This window comes from Drosophila yakuba, chromosome X (genome assembly GCF_016746365.2).
Source record: "Drosophila yakuba strain Tai18E2 chromosome X, Prin_Dyak_Tai18E2_2.1, whole genome shotgun sequence".
In the NCBI taxonomy this organism is placed as follows: Eukaryota; Metazoa; Arthropoda; class Insecta; order Diptera; family Drosophilidae; genus Drosophila; species Drosophila yakuba.
The window spans coordinates 6938243-6958396 of NC_052526.2; the positions used below are offsets into that span (position 1 = coordinate 6938243).

Consider the following 20154-nt stretch of genomic DNA (forward strand, 5'->3'; position numbering starts at 1 on the left):
GATCGATTGGTAATTTGATGATGTTGACAATGACGGAACTAGATCGAAACGAAGTGTGGTATGAATTATTAATGTTTAATAAGCCTAAAATAAAAATCAAATTAAATGCGTACGAGAAAATACAGAACTTATGTAAAATTTAATAGCTAATTGTCTTATTTACAATGGAGCGTGTTTAGCGGGTGATTCTTTGTTTCTACAGCTCAACACGTTCTCTGTAGAGTGCCTCGAATTCTTCGTCGTCTTCGGTTTCACTGACATCTTCACCGGCGAAGGCGGCAGCCAGATCATGGTACACATCATGTGAATCATCCAAGTCCTGCGCAATTGCTTTGGAGGATGGTCCTGGTTTGGTTATGGGCAGCTCCTCCTGCTCTTCCTCGAATTCTTCACCTTAATGCATTTAAATTAGTTTATGACATTGGCGATTTACACACACACGGTTACTTACTGCTGTCGATGGCTTCATATCCACCAGGTGGTTTCGGTTCGTGCGTAACGAAAATGGTGGGAAACTCCACGATGGTTTTGCCGGCTAGATTCTCGCCCAGCGTTTTGGTCGCCTCCAGGAGATAACACCTTGTACAGCTGCGACGCACGCCCTCCGCTCTTAGCCAAAAACTCAGCTGGCCAATGCCGGCAGTTTGATGGTTTGCCAGCAATTTGCGCTGATCCCGCGCCGTCTCCTGCTCCAGATCCAAGTACTTGGCTACCAGATCGGACAGCGTGACCTCCTCATCACATCGCTCGTCCACGAAGCGGGCGACATTGCGGGCAAGGTTTGCCTCGTGAGGTATGTTTGCAAACAGCCACTCCACACGCCAATAGAATCGTCCCAGTTTCCAGTTAAGATACGTGGTGTTCTCCTTGTGCCGACTGAAATTTGCCAGCTGCAGGCGCAGGTTAATGTTGCGCCTCTTGGCCGCCGTCCGCATGCGATGCTGTGTGACCGGAAGATTCCTTTGGTCGTGGGTAAATCGCTTGCTCGGATCGGTTTTCCGATTCTCTGCGTAGCGTGTGCACTCCTCCAAGAAGCAGTAGTCACTCATGAATTCCCGCGGTGTCATCTCGCTCAGGGGCACGAACTTGGTGCGATCCCGCTGGCCATCGCAGTTGAGCTCCTTCTTGTGGATCTGGACGCAGGGCAGGCTGCACGTTTTCACCTCGCATTTGGGACACGCGTAGCGGGCTTCCTTTGCGGCGCACACCTCGCACATTCCCAGGCGTATGGTGCTGTGGTGTCGATTATCGTTGGTTATTAAGATCAGCAAATACCAATGTTTATTGAACAGTACCTGGTTTTAGTGCTGGTTCCATCGGCCATCGTCTATATTCATTTCAATTTCAATTGAACCCGCGTGTTGGCATTGTTTACATTCGAAAGTGCTGAGCAGCTGCTGCATGCCTAGCTAGGAGCAAGCTAAAAGTCGCTGTATGAAATAGCTAAAAACATAACTTACGTAGATGTTCATTGTTTCTAACAAAGATGTCGTATAATAGTGATTCAAATTGTCACTTCAACTGTATTCAAATCTATAGATCATATTCCACGATAAAACGGCAAAAATCTAAAGTTCTGCTAATAGCTATGTAGATTCGGCTTGAAAATGGTCAGCTTGGTATGCTTGGCGCTGCATCAGCTGTTAGCTGTCCACATGTTATTTTGTGTTGTTGTGCTCGCATGTTTTGTGGTTTTGCTGTTACGTTGATTTCATTGCAAAGCAAATAGTGCGTTTATCAAATAGATTCACAATCGAGTGAGTGCAAAATCACCTGAATGTCTAAGCAAGTTTTATTTGTTTATTCCAATAAACAGAATTCGCAATGTTTATTTGCACTGCATGTGTGTCAGGCCACGTGTGTGTGTGCGATGTTTTTGTTATCGAGCTTACATATCTAGTTATCGCAATCGATAGCCCACTCCCTGTTATCCATCATCTGGCGCAAAATTTAAATACACGTGCGAATAACTAGATTTTATCAGTTATTGTTATTATTTGTGCTGTGCGTATGCAAAAATCTTATCGGTCAATTGCGCTAGCCTAAAATTTACAAGCCACGCACACGCGCGCTTATCCCATATGTTCTACCCCAATTTTAACGCTATTTCCGTGCCTTAATCGGTCTTATTTATTTTGTCAGCTTTCCTTATTTTTTTTTATTTTGGTAATAGATACCACCGCTCAAGCACCTGGGAGTGAAACCGGCGAGAGAGCCGATTGTCGGAGGTGTAGGGTTCCGGCTCTATAAATATGGCTGCTCGTCTGCTAGGCCACTTAATCCGTCGCAGTCGCCAGTCCAGATCGCTGGTCGCCCGTACAGGGAGCTCCCGCGGTACAGTGAGCACCTACAGTACGGTGAGCACCCTCAGTACAGTGAGCATGAAGCGCATGGAGCACCTGGCGGTATCGGGTTCCGGTGTTAGCCTGGCGGAACGCGTATTTAATGCCCCACTACCGAGTTTCAATGGAAATCGTAGTTCGGGTAATAACCATTGCAATAAGGATAACAATAACAAGGATACAAATGACGCCTTTGAGGTAAGTTTATCCGATTCAATTGTTCAATTGTTTATTAACTATTTTATTACGGACTATCCGACCACTTTCAGTTGGCCATCAAGCAGCTAAACTCCCTGCAGTCGAACGATGCTGCCATAAGGAATTCCATGAGCAATGCCCGCGTGGATACCAAAGCGGATACCATTAAATATCTGGAGCGGAGTGGTCTGCCGCTTGAAACTGTCGAGCGTCTGTCCTTCATCCATGTGGCCGGTACCAAGGGCAAGGTGCGTACATACGAGCATATGTACATATATCAATGTCATTAACCTGTTTTATTTTGGTTCTCTTTGCATTCATTTGCTTAGTTTTAAGTTTGATCTTCATGCTCCACTTGTTGTTATTCCATATCAGCTGGTTTCCAATTAGACTTACCAATTTGGGCTTTGCTCTCACTCTCTCTCTCTCCCTCTCTCTCTCTCTCTCTCTCGTCCAATCAGATAAGTCCCGCTCTCTTGTCGAGGCCGCTAATCGCTCAGTGGCTGATAAGATTTGTTTAGGTTCCAATTTGATATTTTTGTTGATGGATTTGTTTGGTATTTTGATACCCCTCATGCGTCTATCAATCGGGTATATGAATTTTGGCAATTACCTAGTAAATACCATATAATTGGAGCTTACATTTGATATACATGCATAATACTGCTGAATTTGTAAGCTTTAAAATTATAATTCCTTTAATTGTTGCTTGTTTAATATTTAATTTATCAAAATTTGAGCCTTGACTACTCTGCTTTTATTTGCACGTTTTTTGTACTGTTAATAGGGCACGTCCATAGATAACTAACCTAATAACATAGATAAAAACATTGTTAAAGTGGATTAGAATTCTGATAATTTCGCACTTGACTTTTTCAATGGAAATTTTGGTTTTGGTTCAACAACATACATATTTTAATTCAGGAAAAGTACTATACATGCCGTTTCTCGAGACACTGAATTTCTTCAGCATTTTTTTTGAGTTCCTATTGTTTTTGGTTATTATTTAATAAATAGGTTTCCCAATAGTAAATAGATACTAATGATCCATGACTTCACTTACATAGGGCTCCACCTGCGCCTTGACGGAATCTCTGCTTCGCCATCAGGGTGTCCGCACGGGTTTCTTCAGTTCCCCCCACATTCTGTCCACCAACGAGCGGATCCGGATCGATGGCCAGTTGCTGGCCAAGGATAAGTTCACGGAGCAGTTCTGGAAGGTCTACAATCGACTGTGGGATCGGCGGGAGCACGATCACGACATGCCCGCCTACTTTAAGTTCCTGACCATTCTGGGCTTTCATGTTTTCGTTGCCGAGAATGTGGATGTGGTCGTTCTGGAGGTGGGCATCGGTGGTGAGCACGATTGCACGAATATCGTGAGAAATGTGCGCACCGTGGGCATCACATCGCTGGGACTGGAGCACACCGAGCTATTGGGACGCACACTGCCGGAGATTGCCTGGCAGAAGGCGGGCATCATCAAGAGCGGATCGCATGTCTTCACGCATGTCACTCAGCCGGTTTGTCTGGACGTCATTCGTCAGCGGACGCAGGAGCAGTCAGCCACGCTCTACGAGGTTCCACCCACCGAGGATTACTTTCGATCGGACGCATATGCTCCGATTTGGCAGACATTCAGTCATTTGATTCGTCTAAATGGCTCATTGGCCATTCAATTGGCCAGCGACTGGTTGACGCAGTCGGGCAGACAGCGGCACACTCCCAACGAGGTGAGAATGGATCCACAGCTGCTGGGCGGACTGATAAGCGCCCACTGGCCCGGTCGGTGCCAGCTGATCGAGTGGCACGGCATGCGACTGCATCTGGACGGAGCTCACACACTGGAGAGCATGGCAGTGTGCACGGACTGGTTTGCCAAGAGCGTGCGGGACAGGTGAGTGGAGAAGGAGGAGGAGCAGGAGGAGGTCCTAGAATTCATAAATAATTGACTTTCCCTTTTGCAGTGTCCATCCAAAGATACTGATCTTCAATCGCACCGGAGAGTCCGGTTTCGAGCCACTGCTGCAGCTCCTCAACCGCACCTGTGCCTTCGACATGGTCTGCTTTGTGCCCAACTTGGCCACCTCCACGCCAAATGCGCCCAGCCAGGTGATGGTTCGGTTTAGTCCCGAAATGCAATTGCAGCGGGCGCGAACCATTGCCACGGCATGGAGTGACCTCTGCGCAACGGAGCAGCAAAAGGATGTGGGTCAGGTGTTCAATACGCTGACCGACGCCTTTACCGCCATCTGGCAAAGATTCCCGCCAGCCACGGACAGCGACGCACAACTGGAGGTCCTGGTCACCGGTTCCATTCACCTGCTGGGAGCGGCCATAAGTGCTCTGGACCTCATCGATGATTCCACATCTAGAACTAAGATATAAGTCGCATTCGTAACACAAACGGTGTGCATCACTGAATGCAATTGTATAGTAGCTATTAGATTTAGTCGTAGTCCAAAGCATATCGCATATCACTTAGTTGGACTTTAAAATGGATCACAGAAAGCATAAACTAATCGATTTAGTCGTAGTTTAGTCAGTCTAAGCCAATGTTTAAAGTGTTGTGTAGAAATAAAAGCCTTAGAAATGTATCATGCCCATTTTAAGTTATATTACAGATGTATGTATGCGGAATACTTTCTTATATGTGGATACTTTTTTTAGTTTCCTAGTATTCTAGTTTCACTAAATATTCAACACCTTTCAAGTGATTCCAAATCCTTGATAACATCAAACGCTGTAAACAGAGTTGCCAACTCGCCGACGGTGTTGCGTTGATTCCTTGGACCTTGAACTTTTTTTTTTTTACCGCTTTGTAGCTTGGTGCGTTTTGGAGCTCGTAACTCCCGCGACTGGCGGAGATTTCAAAGGCGGCATCAGACTGGGCTAAAGAAACGCGGGAGCTTCAGAGGGTTGCTTTTTGTCACTTGCAGCATTTAGGGGTGGCCAGGATGACAGCCAATGGCGTGGCGGCAACCCTGGTCGCAGAGGGAGACAGCGAACACACCGGGCGAGCGGTAAACAAAATGGCTAACGGGACAGCGGAAGTGGGTGAGCGAGCGGGACGGCATGCTGGCATGCTGATGCTGCTGTGCGGCTAAGGCAGCTGATTAAATAACGGTTAAATGGCAGCGGCCATTGCGAAAGTTTCCTTTTCGTAGCGATATTTTTTTTGTTGTTGCCGGATTTTTCCTCTGCAAACGTCGACGTCGACGTGGGCGCTAAACTGTCCCGTTTACAGCAACAAATCCGCGTAATTCACTTGTGTGCTTGTGTGTGTGCGTGTGTCTGCGCGTCTGTGTGTGTGTGTGTGTGTGTGAGGGGGTGAATCCTGGCGATGTTCGCTAAAAGGATTAATAAACGTTCGACGTTTCGCATTTCAGTTGTTCATTTGACTTGGCGCTTAGCGGTTCAGTTACAGTTACCTTCTGTCCGTCTGTCGCTGTGAATGTGTGTGTGTGTGTGTACGTGTTTCGTCCTGGAAAATTTGATTACGCGCAGAACATAGATCCTGGCCCAAGGATAATCGCCAAATTTGCACAGCACTGCCGTCGGCCAAAACGCCAAAGGATAACAAATTAAAGCATTCAAAACTTAAAAAAAAACAAATAAACCAATTTTTTGTTATTGTTGAAACGGGGTTTCAAGTGCAAAATGTTTCAAATGTGCCAGTTGACTCAAAACCTGGCCTAAAACAAACAGCAAATCACACTTAAGCATCGCTTTTGCCATTGAGACTGCAGATCCATTAAAATGCAGAGCTCAAAATCCTTTTTAATACGCGATCTTCTTGGCGATTTGATTAATCGACGACAAACAGATTCGGGTGAGTTATTGGAATCGTTTTCGAAAATAATACAAACATTTTGTACCATTTAATAATTTATATAATTTACCCTATCATAAAGTCATATCTATAAAACTTTAGAAAGTCTATAACAAAAAACAGAAATATTCTTTTATTGAATGTAATTCGTTTCCTAAACTAAATTTAATTCGAACAAAAATCATGTCTTAAAAAATCTAGTTCATTTATAATGATAGATATATTTTTTAAAACGAAAAGCAGTTCAGTTCAGCTCCAAACTAACAGTAAATAGCATAATTTCATGTAATTAAACATAACCTAACCTTTTGTGGAATATACAAAATACAAGCGTCTTTTGTGGCCAATTAGCCTGTTCTTTGTTCCAATCTACCCATTCTTTGATGTTTTGCTGTTGGCTGTGGGGTAAATAAAGGGAGTTTTCGGAGTTAAAACCACTGACAAATTGCCTTGCTCACCACTCCCCTTTTTAACGCCCCCAATTCTGTCATCTGGTTTTTTACCCGCCCGTGGCATTTAAATCTCACACTTTGCTCAATTATCGCAAAAGCCAAACTTTTAGCGGTGTGAGTGAGATGGCGCTGGGAGTGAGTGAGATAGCTAGATGGCTGGGTGAGTGGAAAGAACAAAAACCACAGCTTTGGGCATTAATTTGTTTGTGCACTGCTTGCTTGCACTGAACGAAAATATTTGTACTTCTCAATTTTGTTTTTTATACCCGTTACTCGTAGAGTAAAAGGGTATACTAGATTCGTTGAAAAGTATGTAACAGGCAGAAGGAAGGGTTTCCGACCATATAAAGTATATATATTCTTGATCAGGACCAATAGCCGAGTCGATATGACCATGTCCGTCTGTCCGTCTGTCCGTCTGTCCGTCTGTCTGTCCGTCCGTATGAACGCTGTGATCTCAGGAACTACAAAAGCTACAAAGTTGAGATTAAGCATACAGACTCCAGAGACATAGACGCAGCGCAAGTTTGTCGATTCATGTTGCCACGCCCACTCTAACGCCCACAAACCGCCCAAAACTGCCACGCCCACACTTTTGAAAAATGTTTTGATATTTTTTCATTTTTATATTGGTCTTGTAAATTTCTATCGATTTGCCAAAAAACATTTTGCCACGCCCACTCTAACGCCCACAAACCGCCCAAAGCTGCTACGCCCACACTTTTGAAAAATGTTTTGAAATTTTTTCATTTTTGTATTGGTCTTGTAAATTTCTATCGATTTGCCAAAAAACTTTTTGCCACGCCCACTCTAACGCCCACAAACCGCGAAAAACTGTGTTTAAGACTCTCCTTCGCCCTTCCACTAACTGAGTAACGGGTATCAGATAGTCGGGGAACTCGACTATAGCGTTCTCTCTTGTTTAATACTACAATTGATAATAAAGCTGTTAGCTTATAAAAAAAATGTTTGATTATAATATACTTGTTAGTTATGGTTATATATATTATATTTTTTAAAATAACTTTTTTTCTGCCCGTGTGGCTGGCAGTTAATATTATTTTTGTTGCTGTTGACACTGCTTTATTCGTAACCTGCGCTCGAGCAATTTGTCACGTACGAACACTTTAATTGTTTTTAGCCAGGGGATCGGAAACCGAAAGGGAAAATAACGTGGTGGGTCTGAAAACGCAGTCATGACAAATGCTTTCGCATCCTCGCACAAGTACACAGAAAGTTCGAAACGTAAACTTGAGTGGTGCAAAATTAGTTCATTAAAATATTATAAAAATATGTGTGCAAAAATCAGCTGTAAATATAGAAAATTAATGCTAAAAAAAAAGAAATAAATAATAGACTAATAAATTATTCACAGTTAAAGCATCTCTGAATGGGTGCCTATATTTTTGGGCAGTGTACCGCCTGCGGTGCCCGCTTACTTATGCTTTGTTTTTCGGCTTGTGCCAACTGCATGTGTTATCCTCTAATTAGGCATGACATTAAATAAAGTTTAGCTCAACAATTACAACTATTTAGAGGCTAATTGCTGTCGGTTAGAGGAAGAAAGTGAAACTTTCACACCAAGTGATGCCCTACGTTTTGTTTCTACCTTGAACTTACTTCAAAATTTCTTGAGTAATTTCTAATTTCTATTGTTAGGACGCACATACGTTATTTCCAAGTGAACATAAGTCCAAATTGCCGGCACATGCGAGCACATTTCACCCACTTTCTTCACTTTCTCAATTCGACAATTCTACGACTTTTGCCGGTGTCTTCGTACTGTTCTAGATGTGTGTCTCACAGTTCAAGTGCCTATTAAATGGCAATTGTGCCGCAAATTGATACGACGTGACTTTTCGAGGAAAAAGAAAGAACTCACTCGAGACGCTCCCCAGGATATCCACACATAATTGAATATCCCCCTCATATGCACAGACATATGTATGTACATATGTACATATACTATATCCACCATCTACCCTTCCGTTTTGTCTGCGCAAATCTCGCGTATAAATGGAATCAGATGTCGTAAACCATTTGGGGTTAAAATACACAAATATATAAAAATAATTTCCGCCCGTTCAGTTGGCACTCGAAAAGTGGGCGGAAAGTATAGAAGAATCCTTGCTGAGCGAACACACGTGAGCGCCTGCGGCGATTCGAAAATGATGTTCTTCTAAAAAGTCGAGTGCCAAAGTAAACGCCACTGGGCAAAAAAAAAAACTGAAATATTCTATTCATGTGCCGAAGTTGGTCGTGTATTTCAGTAAAAATATTCATAACTCACGTTTTTACTTCACAATAAATACAACTGTTTATAAAATAAGTAATGTTACATATTTTTTGGTATTTCACAAGGCAAACCGAATATTTCTCTCAGTGCAGCGTGGAGCAGACCATGTAAATTCCAATAGGAAAAACAATTGAGAGCTCGTCGACACGTGAATTTAATCAGGCTGCCCGCAGTGTGCGATTTTCGTGTCCTGTTTCGAGTCCTATTTGTGTGTGTGTGTGTGCGACGGATATAAATAACACGTTGATTGCTGCAAATTGCAACTCATCCGTTTCGCCGCCCTGTCATCCAAAATGGACCAACGCCCACTTGATTCTCCCATGCGATTTGATAGCACTTCATCCAATGCGATTGTCTATTGCCGGATGCGATACGATGTGGTGAGGTGATGGTGGTAATGAGTTTCCCAGGTCGCTTCTCGACCGGAAGTGGTTGCACGCGCGAAACGAAGAGGCTGAACGCATTAGTGCCACGCTGCGCCTGCAAGCAGGCAACAGTTTCTTACAGCCAGTATCTTTTTTTCCACTTTATGCCACTTGACTTTCGGCCTGCACTCGGCGCACTCAACACTCCATTTGAATGCGATTGATTCGTGGTCAATCGTCGGCTTTGGTTATGTTTCAGCATATGCTCGTTTAAAAGCTTTGCCCACCCAAATTTGTGTTCAAATAAAAGCGCAATATCTGAAGGATAATTGAACATATGCAACTACAAATCTCTATTGCAATATTCTAATACTCGCTTTAATTTTCCATTTCCATTTGCAGAACTGGAGCTCTCCAACGACGACTCGGATATAGACATCGAGGATCGATCTACGCCGGACTCGACAGCTGCGGGCTGCCAGCAGGATCTGCTGCTGTCGCACCATCACCGCAGATTCACCCACCACGACGAGTCCAGCGTGGAGTCCTGCCTATCGGCCACAAGAGGTCCCGGCTCCGGCACAGGATCGGCTGGCGGAGGAGGAGGAGGTGGTGGTGGTGGTGGAATGGCCAGCGGATTGAGTGCCGCTGCAGCGGCGGCGGGCGTGGCCGCTGGCCTCCTGGCAGCGGCGGCCAGTGGTGCCAACGGGGATCGGGATGGCAGCGGTGGCAGTGGCCCCGGATCGGGCTGCGGCACCAGTGGCGGCTATGCGGAGCACAAGCTGCAGCTGAGCAAAAGTGGCCGGAAGCCGCGACGCCGCCGTACCGCCTTCACGCACGCCCAGCTCGCCTACTTGGAGCGGAAGTTCCGATGCCAGAAGTACCTGAGCGTGGCCGATCGCAGCGATGTGGCCGAAACGCTCAATCTGTCCGAGACGCAGGTGAAAACCTGGTACCAGAATCGCCGGTGAGCATTGATCATAATTGTATTTTAAAAAGTACAGTTGCCGTTGTTAAAATTTTTTATATTTCCTATATTTAACTTTATAAATGTATAATTTTTCCTTTTAAAATGATAAAAAGAAAAACAAGCAGCCAAGTCAGAAAGTTAGGCATCCCTCTCCATTTTCCCCCAGGTACTCACATCTTTCCTCAAGCTCTTTCCACGTCAGAGCTTAGAGATGGTTGTAGCTCCTGGAAAATAGCTAGCTCAGGCACTTCCTCCAGTAGGTCGAATTCACATTGTTGATATTCTCTGCTGCCACATAAAATCACTGCCCCACTCACTCACATTTAGTATTTTTTTTTTGAAAAACATCGAAAAAGTGGTTTGCTTATGTAGGACTTTTGAGAAGCGCAGAGGAGGGCACTAATATTTTGGTATTATTTAGTATTATTTAGTATTATTTAGTATTAAGTATTTAGTATTATTTAGTACTTAGTATTTTTTAGTTAAATACTATTCTATTATTCTACTATTATTCATTATTTCCTTTTAATTTGACATTCGACTTTACCATTGCAGAACCAAGTGGAAGCGACAGAATCAACTGCGCCTGGAGCAGCTGCGTCATCAGGCGACCATGGAGAAGGACTTTGTGGTCCAGGATGGGGGCGGTGCTAGCGGACTGGGCTGTTGTCCCAGCGGACTGAGCAGTTCGTTTAGTGCCGCCGCCGCCGCTGCAGCGGCTGCCAGCAATCCGTGCAATTTTCTCACTTCCGCCGCAGCGGCGGCCATTTTCCGCAACGTTGGCTACGTCCACGGATGTCCCATGTAGGAGCTACGCCCAACCAAACACTCCCACAATTCAAATTCCAATTCCCCCAGCTGCCTGTGTATATAATGCGTATGAAGAAAACCGTTTTTGTGCAATAACCGATCGGGATGTATTAATAAAATTCAAGCGATGTGCTTATATTTACCAAGCGCACCCGATATTATTAATATAATACGTACTTAACAATATAATCATAAACATAAGCATAGTCGAATTAATTAACTGTATTATAAAACAAACAATCTTTTTTTTCATCGCACTCTATGGACTTTTTTTTTTGGCCAGAATAAACAATAAACTGCACGTTTTTACGAGTTTTCACTTGGGAGGTGATCTACTTTAAATGTATCATAAAATACTTCATCGAAGCTAAGATGGATACAATTACAGATTCAAACACATTCGATAACATTCAGAATTGATAACAATCGATCACCAAAATCGATTAATACAGGTTGGTTAATTTCCCTACAAACCTATTTATATGTAATGCTATTCAGTAATTCACAAAGAGAATCGAATGCAACGTACGGGTTAAATGCCGCTCGCCCATCTGCAAATCGGCAAATCGGTGAGCTGTAAGCTGCGAGTCATGCTTGAAAATCAACTTGAGCGAATCGCACAAAACGATATCAATTTGTCGCTATATAGCAAATAACCTGCGACATATGCCCACCCACAGCAGGCAGGATATCGCGTCTACCTAACTGCGTATACACTCACTCTATATACACACATACATTTAAAGATTATTCGCATGCAACTGCAAGTCAATGTGCGACAGAGAGAGAGAGAGAGGGCGATACAAAGTGAACGAGAGAGCGAGAAAGAGAGAGAGAGAGGAAGGATGAAGCAGCCAACCGGAAAACAAGCAACAACTCTGGTCGCAATTATAACGGGCCAACGGAGCGCAGAGAGCGCATGAGCGGGGGCGTGCGCCAGAGAGAGATGGCAGCAGTGCGTCCGGGCAACGACGTCACATACAGTAAGCATTCCCTCACACAAACTGCACAGAAACTAACATCTAAGGACATTGCGACAAACAAGATCATTAAAATGAAGCACTGATCATTAAATACGATAAAAGGAACATAAAAAACAAGAGTAAATGTTATGAAATACTTAAAATAATATATAACTAACTAAATATATAAAAACTAGTTCTTTGCGAAGAGGATCGTCTGTAGCTACAGTTATATTTTCATGCCCATTTAGCTCGCTACACAAAAAGGAGGAGAAATGTTTAGCCACAAATTGAATCTGCGGTGAGTGAGTTAACGAGCGAGAGAGAGGGCTAGATGGATATACTATGGATATACCCTACCATACCCCACCATACCCTAGCACACCATCCAACCCATCGGGGATATACCATGATGATATAGGGGCAGACGAGGGGCGGAGAGTAGTAGTTTTCGAGTGGTGCAGAGCGGCATAGAACGCTAATTAAAAAGATACTTGAAGGGAGCCACCGGAAACAAAACGGAAAAGCCAAAGAAGAGGGGCTGGCAATGTGGAAAAAAAATGTGGGAAAAATGGCTGAAATGGGAATGGAGAGCGAATAAAAAAAAACAAGTTAACGTTGCCATGAAATCGTCTATGAAATGTGAATGTAATCTAATGAATAAAATGCATCTGCTAACCCCCATCATGCAGCCACTTGCAGATACAGATAGATGATGATTCAGATTCACATTTTCTGGCTCTTTCACCGCCGTTTCTTTTTCACTTTTTTTATATTTCGCAAATTCTCACATTCATGCGGTTCATTTGCGCAGCCATTGAGATTTGAATGGCATTTTTAATTGGTACATTTTACGCAGCCATCCTTTGAGCACAAAGGCTCCTCCAGCTCCACCAGCTCCTCCTGCTCCGACTGCCCTTCTCCTTTGAGCTGGCCATCATCCAATTTGATTTGTATTTATTTAATGAGTTATTAATTGCATTAAGCTCTCGGCGTTTGAGAACTTTGCAATTAAAAAAAAAAAAAGGAAAAAGCCAAGAGATGGGGGGAAGGTTTGTCGGTTTTTGCTAGCATTCAGGCTGAAAACTACGAAACTAAAGAGTTTGCACAGTTTGCAGCTTTGAAGAAAGACGAATATCACATGCGGAAAATGCAAGTGCCAAAAATGTAGCATACTTTTCAGCGCTCGTTTGCTTGTGATTATTATTCATGTAATGTGCCTGTTTTATGGAAATCTTTAAACTTTTATACAATATTGGCCGAAAATGTCGTGTTTCTGTTTTTTGCGACTATAAATATCAGTATTTTCATCACAGCATTTCAAAACACATTTTCAAAAAATCACATTTTCAAAAAAAAATTCTATTGTTTTCACATTTTTTGCAAATTTTGATGATGTTACCCCTTACAAAAAATGCGAAAATTTGGTCAAAAATTATTTTAACAAAGTCGTTCAGAAAGTGATTTGGTTGGTTAGTATTGGTAATTAGGAGTTCAAAAATGTAATTCTTGTAACTTTCTGACCATTTTTAGCCAAGTTATACCAAAAATATCAATTGTAAATATTGCATTTTTGCTAAAAATCGTTTTCCCTATTTTTTGCGATTATTAATATCAGTATCGATGTATGAGATTTTGTTGTAAGTTCTCGCGCGATAAGTGAGAGGTTTGGTTATATTATTTATGTTTAATTGCGATGTTATGGTACAAGTACTGCATGTACGAATTCGTCGCTTCAATAAAACTAAATTAAAAAAAAAAAATACAATTAAAGAACTACAGTAAGGTGAGAAAAATACAACATACATATATATAATTTGTTTTAGATCTAAGCAAATTGGACTTGTTCAAGTAATGATTGTTTTGGGCCGCACAAGTATTTTAAAATAATAAAGTTACCACAGAAGGCACTTGACTTTGGCCATGGATGTATACAGTGTGCTTAGGGGAGGAACTGAAAGTTACTCCCCGCCATTATATCCCAATTTCAATTTAAATTTTCCGCCTGCTGTGGCCCATCCGCAGGGCATGTACATATATATGATGTACTATATAAGAAAAAAACAGAAGAAAAACCGAAGGGAAAGGGAAGTAAAGTGAAGTTTCGGGGGAAACCGCAACAGCAATTCTCGACATAATGATTGTGATGAGGGGCGATTATGTCATCGTGGATGGGCAGGGAAGGGCAGGGCAAAAGGACTCGACACACTTGACTTCCGGTTGGAGGATGGCACCGAGATGTTTGCCATATTGTGTGAAAATTTGTGCGTTCTCTGGCCACTGGCATTGGTGGTGGTTTCAGCTTTCAGCTTTCAGCCAGCTTCCCGTCTCGTTTTGTGATTAAAATGTTTGTCATTATCCGCTTGGAAAATTGTCGAAAATTGTGTTTGTGCCGCGGGCCGTGCCACACTTGCTTATTTCAAATCTGGCATCTTTATATCCCTAATTGCCGCATTGTGTCCCATTGTGCGGCCATCAAACCGCTGGCGATGGCATCGTTGCGATTCGTATCGAATCGTATAGAATCGAATCGGATCGGATCGGAAAGTCTCACAGTTGCAGCTTCGAACGCCGACTGAGCCAAACAGGTTGCCTTTGGCCAAGAGTCCACGGGAAAGGAAAAGCCGGAGTCGGAGTCCATCGATCAGTTGAAATCAGTTCAGTTGGACAAGCGAACACTAATCGGCGGAGTAAGAAAGTTCCCATTAAAGAATATATCAAGGTGTACTAACGGCAAACAATTGGATTTATTTATAATAATAAATAAAAATAACCAATTTTTGATAGATCTGCAATTTTCGCTTACTTGCATATAGCAAAAGTGACCAAGTGAAAAGTAATTCTTCTAGTGAAGCATTCTTCGCCAAGCTAGAAACTCCCTTCACAATTTAAAGGTATGTGCAGTTTTGATACTCTTCTCTACTCTTCCTTATAAAGGCCTAGAGATCCTCATTAATGTCCTCCGGAGATCCTCGAACTGCATTTGTATATACATTTATACATTTTAAAAGCTGTGTAGCTTTTCCTTTGATTATCAATAAGCATTGCTGATCTCAAAGCATTCCCGTTTTTGGCCAGCCTTCAAGAGCATATTGTTATTGGTTTTAAGGGGTCCAATTCTTTAACACCGTTTCAAGTTATAAAATCATCAGTTCCAACAGACATAAATATTAGACGTATTATTTGCAAGGGCTTATCACATTTCTGCTGTCGCGACTTGCAAACGTGGCTAATTCTCAGATGACAAAATTTCGTGATAATTGGTGGGTGGATCGGTTTTGAATTCACTTGCACTGGGGCTATCATTTGCATACCTCATACTTACCAATTGTGTAAACAACAACTTCATTAGTAAACAAAAAGTACGCTAGATCCTAAGCTCGAAAAAACCAATGCCCTTACAAATGCCACAAATCAGTGGCATAATGACATGAAAATCTGTTGGCTTTTGTTAAGCCCCGCGGCCTGAAAGCCCGAAAAATGAAAATAAAAAAAAAAATTAAGGGGGAGGGTTTTTGGGTTGGAAAAGTGTTGAGAAAAGTGGGGTGGACAATTTGCCTTAAATTAGGCGTAAAATGCACAGATTGGTTACAACAAAAACACCGCACACAAGCGACTCATCAGGTCGGTCCACCCCCGTCCCCCAGAAATTAAAGGGTAGCAACTTGCCACTTGTCATCACCATCTTGATTATTATTATCATCGTCATCAGACGGGAACCGGATATGATAGTTAGTATCTATTAGCACAGTTGAACCTCCGAAAGACCACCACTATGAATAATCCGTAGTAAAAAGCGATTTTTGCATACAAGTGAATGATTGTATGGCTTACAAGTTTATTCTTCAGGAAAATGATTAACATCATTCTCACTTAGTGAAGTTGGACTGTAATTGGCCTGGTTGCTGAACAACCCTCGCTAATTGAGCACTTTTGTCGCGTTTAAATAGAAGGGGATGTTAGGGTTTTTACACTTGCCGCAGATTTTTAGCTGCACGCTGATATGATAGATCATATTATATGTTATAGAAATAGATATTCCCAGCTGATTGGCATACTTCGCTTTGCAAGCAGTGGCAGCTAAATTTAGGTTATGTTGGCAAGCAGTGCAGCGCGATAGAGAGAGGGGTATATGTATCTTGCCTCCCCCTCTGCCATTTAATGTTGATCAACAAATACATGTGCATAATTAAAAACAAAAAGAAAAGCATAACACGCACACAAAGACTGAAGAAATAAAAAGTTCTTAATCTTTTCATGCCGACGCATAATTAAAATGTGAATATGCAAATTTCAATGGGAATCTGTGCAAAAAATGCCCCAAAAAAAATAAAGGGGCGATAAAAAAGCAGAAGAGCAGAAAGAAAAGACCAAGCAAAGGACGCACACACACACATACACACAGAAACTTAACGGTCTCCTGCTGTTATGGCCATCTTGCTTGCACCTCTTGCGCTTTTTACCGCCTGTTCGTTTGTATGCGTGCGTGTGTGTGTGTGTGTGTGAGAGCAAGTAATTGCGAAATATGAAATATGAATGCATAATGAGCAGATATTCGCCAAGTGTGCAGTGCAAGAAACTTCAAGCGGCGATGGGCGTGGCAGGTGGAAAAGGTGGGAGGCGGCAACGGGGGGCCAGTTGACTTTTATGCTAAAATGCGCACATCGCGCGTGCATTTGCATTTTACCAGCCTTTTCGAAAGCAGTGCAAGGACAAGCACAAATACACTCAAACAAAAGCGAGCACACACACACAGGCAGAAAGAATACCAAGTACAGTAAACAATTAATAGCAACGAAGGAATTAAATCGGATACGATCAAACTGGAAATTTAGATTTTTCAAGCAAAAGAAACATTATTTTTAATCTAAAAATAAACTTAGCCAGGAATCTTTAAATTGTATAAATAAATCATTAAAAAGATGTACTTGAAGTGCATTTTTAAGAATTTAAATCAAAATCTTCCTTTAAATCGAATCTGTAGATTTTCAAACTGAAAGTACCTAGTTTCTGGTTTCACTGTACTCGACTTGGCCAAGACGGCAGCCAAGTGAGTTTGGAAAACATGTCAAAATGCCGGGGAGCTCATTAAAATAGCGTTGGCTATTTGCACACATCACATCATTCAGTCACTAATTTGCAGGAGGAGGCGGAGGAGCAAATCCTTGAAGGCACCTCCCCGTTTCCCGTTCCCCGTTCAAAAGTAATGCAACTCCCTTTTTCCAGCTCTCGCCCCACGTATCAAATCAAATGGCCGAGTACAACATGAGCCACATGGTGAGACCGCAGGGATTCAGCTTGGAGGAGCTGCGTCAGACTTTGGGTCAATCGATGATACGGGAACAATGCTACTTTATATATGCCACCAGCAATATTGTGGAGGTGATGCATATATACATATATATATTATATATTACTTTACTTACACATATTCGTTAGATAATGGCAGGATTCGATCAACTGCTCAACCAGGAGGAGATCGAATTTGGGGCGGAGCAACTGGCTCCGGTCTATGTGACCGGCTTGATGGTTTATCTGCTCCATCATGATGACATGGTGGCGACCCTCGTGAAGAGAACTCTCTTTCTGCAGAAGTGCTTCGATTATATGGCATGCACCGAGGAAACGCATGTGAGTAACTGCATCTATGCACGTGTATAGCTTTGATCCTTTGCTTCCTTTGCTGAACAGATCCACCAGATATGCGTTTATATACTGGGCCTGCTGGATACCAACAGTTCGAGCACAATGCTGAACCTGATCCTCGGCTGCCGCGTGGCCAGTCCACTGAGCACGATGGCCCGCGTTGTGGGCAACTGTCTGCTCTGGGCCATGTTGGATCACATGTCCGACTTGGGCCTGGACTCGCACCGATTGCGTCCGGCTGGCACACTGCTACTCGTCGTCGCCGTGGTGAAGCCGCGCGTCTATGTGCAATCCTATCTGCATGCCCTGCACCTGGTGGTCCGCTTGATATCCAGCATCCTGGTGGTCGGACCACTCGGTGGCCAAGGCCAGCAACTGTGCCAGGAGACCGGTGCGCCGGAGGATTTGATGAAACTGGCCAAGGACGACTGCTCGATTATAGTGCGCTGGCTTATCGCCATCGTTGAGGAACTGCGTCCGCTAATGGTGGAGAACAACGATTTGGGGCATCTGCATGAGCGCCTGGTGCTCCTGGAGTCCATATGCGAGCTAATGCAACTCCTGCATGGTCACTTGGTTAAGTGCTATCAAGAAAAAAGCGACCTGCAAAGCAAGTAACATGCCATTTTCTAGCCGCAAAGCGATCGAGAGCAATGTAATCTTTCAAATATTCAGATACTTTGATGAGAAGAGAATGTAAATCTTCAAACATTTTCAAAACTTCAAAACTTAATTCTAGTAACAAATGCATGTGCATTAAAGCTAAGCATTCAACGATTTTATTGTACATAATAAAAAGCTCTTTGAATATTAAGTTATTAGGAAAACTGTTGATTTCACAGGTTCAATGATACAAATATCAATGCTACTTCTTAAAGGCAAGCACTTAGTGATTTGAATATGTCGTATTAGCATAACTAGCTTAGAAAGCTCTGGAATTAATCCGGAAAGTGCTATACCATTGGGATAATCTCCTGCATTGCTTATTCATCCAAAACGGAGTCCAGCCATTGCTCCACATCGTTTTTGCTGGCTGCCGAGGAAGGCGTCGCCGGCTGCACCATGGGCATGGGCATGGGCATCGTGATGGGTCCTACGGGTCCGGATCCTATATCCAATTGCGTATTGGTCATGGCCAACAGCTCGTCGAGTTCATCGGGTTCAGCGGCAGGCGCAGCTGGTGGTTTCTCCGCCGCAGCAGGGGCTACCTCCTTATTCGACTTGGCAGAGGGAGCTCGAGACTTTGCGCCCCCATTGGCGTCCTTGAGAATACGCTGCTGGTAAACTGTCTCAGCCCGTTCGGCGGCCTCCTCCTGGGCGACAATCTGGGCACGGGTGAACAAAGATGCCGGATAGTCCATACGCTTGTAGAACGGAATCGTTTGCAAGCCCGCATTTAGGCGGGTGAGGTTCAGCGTAAAGTAACCACTGGCAGCCTTGGTATGCAGCTTGGTCTGACCATCGGCTACATTGGCCCACTCCCGCTCCGATCCAAAGGTGAAGTGGCCGCCGCCGAGGCTGGGAAACTGGGCCATCTGCTGGAAGTCGCCAGCACGCAACTGGGCGCGAGCATTCTCATCGATGGGTGCACCGCCCAAGCCCAATTGCTCCACATCATCGGTGTCGCTGGGCAGCGTGTCCAGCATGTCCCTATTGCGTTGCGGTGCCAGCGAGGAGCGGCCTGCACCACTGGACTGCCAATTGCCACGCCTGGGAAACCGTGGCTCATCGCTCGAGTCCGCCACATCTACCATGCTGCGACGGGAGTTGGGTGGTGGCGATCCCGACGACGTGGTGGATCGTCCTTGCTCCTTTTTATGGTGATGATTGTACTGCTTCATGTTCCTGCGCTTTCTGCAACGGATGAATACTTAGTTGCGATGCGAACTGGCGAGGTGAGTGGTTACGTTGCACTTACTCCTTGGATCGATCGTCCTTGCCGGACATTTTGATGGGGGTTGTGTGGTTTCCGGGGTGTTATTTCTCAGTTAATTCCGATTCAAAATCGGTTTGTTTATTCCTGTCCTTCAGCGATGCGAGTGCAAGCGGGATGCATATAGCGGCGAACAGCTGTTCCATTTACCGAGCGCAGAGTGGCCAGACTTTATTGTTGTAAATAAAAAAAAGTAACGTTGAAAGATTAGTATATAAATACGGGTTACCAACACGCCATATGAAAATCTTAGGTTTTCACATCATTTAAATGTGGGTTTAACAACATGGAAACAGGTATGTAACGACAAAATCTATTATTTGTAACAAATGTTCAAAGAACCCGCCA

The 20154-nt window shown here is 43.5% G+C and overlaps 5 protein-coding genes across 10 annotated transcripts; 3 read left to right on the plus strand and 2 right to left on the minus strand.

Annotated features, from left to right (window-relative positions):
* Positions 1-120: 120 nt before the first annotated feature.
* Positions 121-1601, minus strand: LOC6524515 (box C/D snoRNA protein 1). The gene is made up of 4 exons (XM_002100336.4): positions 1461-1601; positions 1296-1405; positions 452-1233; positions 121-393 (listed from the first exon to the last, which is right to left on the minus strand). Exons 2-4 carry the CDS (start codon positions 1322-1324, stop codon positions 197-199), a joined length of 1008 nt encoding a protein of 335 aa, XP_002100372.1. The 5' UTR covers positions 1325-1405; positions 1461-1601; the 3' UTR covers positions 121-196.
* A 651-nt stretch (positions 1602-2252) lies between these two features.
* LOC6524516 (folylpolyglutamate synthase, mitochondrial) lies at positions 2253-5137 on the plus strand. The gene is made up of 4 exons (XM_002100337.4): positions 2253-2540; positions 2612-2788; positions 3608-4437; positions 4508-5137. The coding sequence occupies exons 1-4, from the start codon at positions 2253-2255 to the stop codon at positions 4926-4928; spliced, it is 1716 nt and encodes a 571-aa protein (XP_002100373.1). The 3' UTR covers positions 4929-5137.
* A 668-nt stretch (positions 5138-5805) lies between these two features.
* Positions 5806-11566, plus strand: LOC6524517 (homeobox protein B-H1). The gene is made up of 3 exons (XM_002100338.4): positions 5806-6372; positions 9888-10452; positions 11011-11566. Exons 1-3 carry the CDS (start codon positions 6300-6302, stop codon positions 11261-11263), a joined length of 891 nt encoding a protein of 296 aa, XP_002100374.2. The 5' UTR covers positions 5806-6299; the 3' UTR covers positions 11264-11566.
* Positions 11567-14790: 3224 nt separating this feature from the next.
* On the plus strand, positions 14791-18687 carry LOC6524518. Of its 5 annotated transcripts, none has more exons than XM_015190256.2 (5): positions 14792-14949; positions 15015-15121; positions 17454-17609; positions 17667-17858; positions 17919-18687. In XM_015190256.2, exons 3-5 carry the CDS (start codon positions 17478-17480, stop codon positions 18489-18491), a joined length of 897 nt encoding a protein of 298 aa, XP_015045742.1. In that variant the 5' UTR covers positions 14792-14949; positions 15015-15121; positions 17454-17477; the 3' UTR covers positions 18492-18687. The 5 variants fall into 5 exon arrangements, with proteins under 5 accessions (XP_015045741.1, XP_015045742.1, XP_015045740.1 ...); XM_015190254.2 differs by having other exon boundaries at positions 14792-14917; XM_015190255.2 differs by lacking the exon at positions 15015-15121 and having other exon boundaries at positions 14791-14917.
* Positions 18630-19951, minus strand: LOC6524519. Of its 2 annotated transcripts, none has more exons than XM_002100340.3 (2): positions 19792-19951; positions 18630-19727 (listed from the first exon to the last, which is right to left on the minus strand). In XM_002100340.3, the coding sequence occupies exons 1-2, from the start codon at positions 19818-19820 to the stop codon at positions 18857-18859; spliced, it is 900 nt and encodes a 299-aa protein (XP_002100376.1). In that variant the 5' UTR covers positions 19821-19951; the 3' UTR covers positions 18630-18856. The 2 variants fall into 2 exon arrangements, with proteins under 2 accessions (XP_002100376.1, XP_039232702.1); XM_039376768.2 differs by having other exon boundaries at positions 18630-19723; positions 19788-19950.
* Between the last annotated feature and the right edge of the window lie 203 nt (positions 19952-20154).

Excerpts from the sequence above, each read along its gene's own strand:
- LOC6524515 (XM_002100336.4), bottom strand. The coding sequence starts at position 1,324 with ATGGCCGATGGAACCAGCACTAAAACCAG. Across the intron at positions 1,234-1,295 it reads GGAACCAGCACTAAAACCAG|CACCATACGCCTGGGAATGT; the intron begins GTACTGTTCAAT and ends TCGACACCACAG. Across the intron at positions 394-451 it reads ATATGAAGCCATCGACAGCA|GTGAAGAATTCGAGGAAGAG; the intron begins GTAAGTAACCGT and ends AAATGCATTAAG.
- LOC6524516 (XM_002100337.4), top strand. The coding sequence starts at position 2,253 with ATGGCTGCTCGTCTGCTAGGCCACTTAATCCGTCGCAGTCGCCAGTCC. Across the intron at positions 2,541-2,611 it reads ATACAAATGACGCCTTTGAG|TTGGCCATCAAGCAGCTAAA; the intron begins GTAAGTTTATCC and ends GACCACTTTCAG. Across the intron at positions 2,789-3,607 it reads TGGCCGGTACCAAGGGCAAG|GGCTCCACCTGCGCCTTGAC; the intron begins GTGCGTACATAC and ends TCACTTACATAG.
- LOC6524517 (XM_002100338.4), top strand. The coding sequence starts at position 6,300 with ATGCAGAGCTCAAAATCCTTTTTAATACGCGATCTTCTTGGCGATTTG. Across the intron at positions 6,373-9,887 it reads TCGACGACAAACAGATTCGG|AACTGGAGCTCTCCAACGAC; the intron begins GTGAGTTATTGG and ends TTCCATTTGCAG. Across the intron at positions 10,453-11,010 it reads ACCTGGTACCAGAATCGCCG|AACCAAGTGGAAGCGACAGA; the intron begins GTGAGCATTGAT and ends TTACCATTGCAG.
- LOC6524518 (XM_015190255.2), top strand. The coding sequence starts at position 17,478 with ATGGCCGAGTACAACATGAGCCACATGGTGAGACCGCAGGGATTCAGC. Across the intron at positions 17,610-17,666 it reads CCACCAGCAATATTGTGGAG|ATAATGGCAGGATTCGATCA; the intron begins GTGATGCATATA and ends CATATTCGTTAG. Across the intron at positions 17,859-17,918 it reads CATGCACCGAGGAAACGCAT|ATCCACCAGATATGCGTTTA; the intron begins GTGAGTAACTGC and ends TTTGCTGAACAG.
- LOC6524519 (XM_002100340.3), bottom strand. The coding sequence starts at position 19,820 with ATGTCCGGCAAGGACGATCGATCCAAGGA. Across the intron at positions 19,728-19,791 it reads AAGGACGATCGATCCAAGGA|AAAGCGCAGGAACATGAAGC; the intron begins GTAAGTGCAACG and ends CATCCGTTGCAG.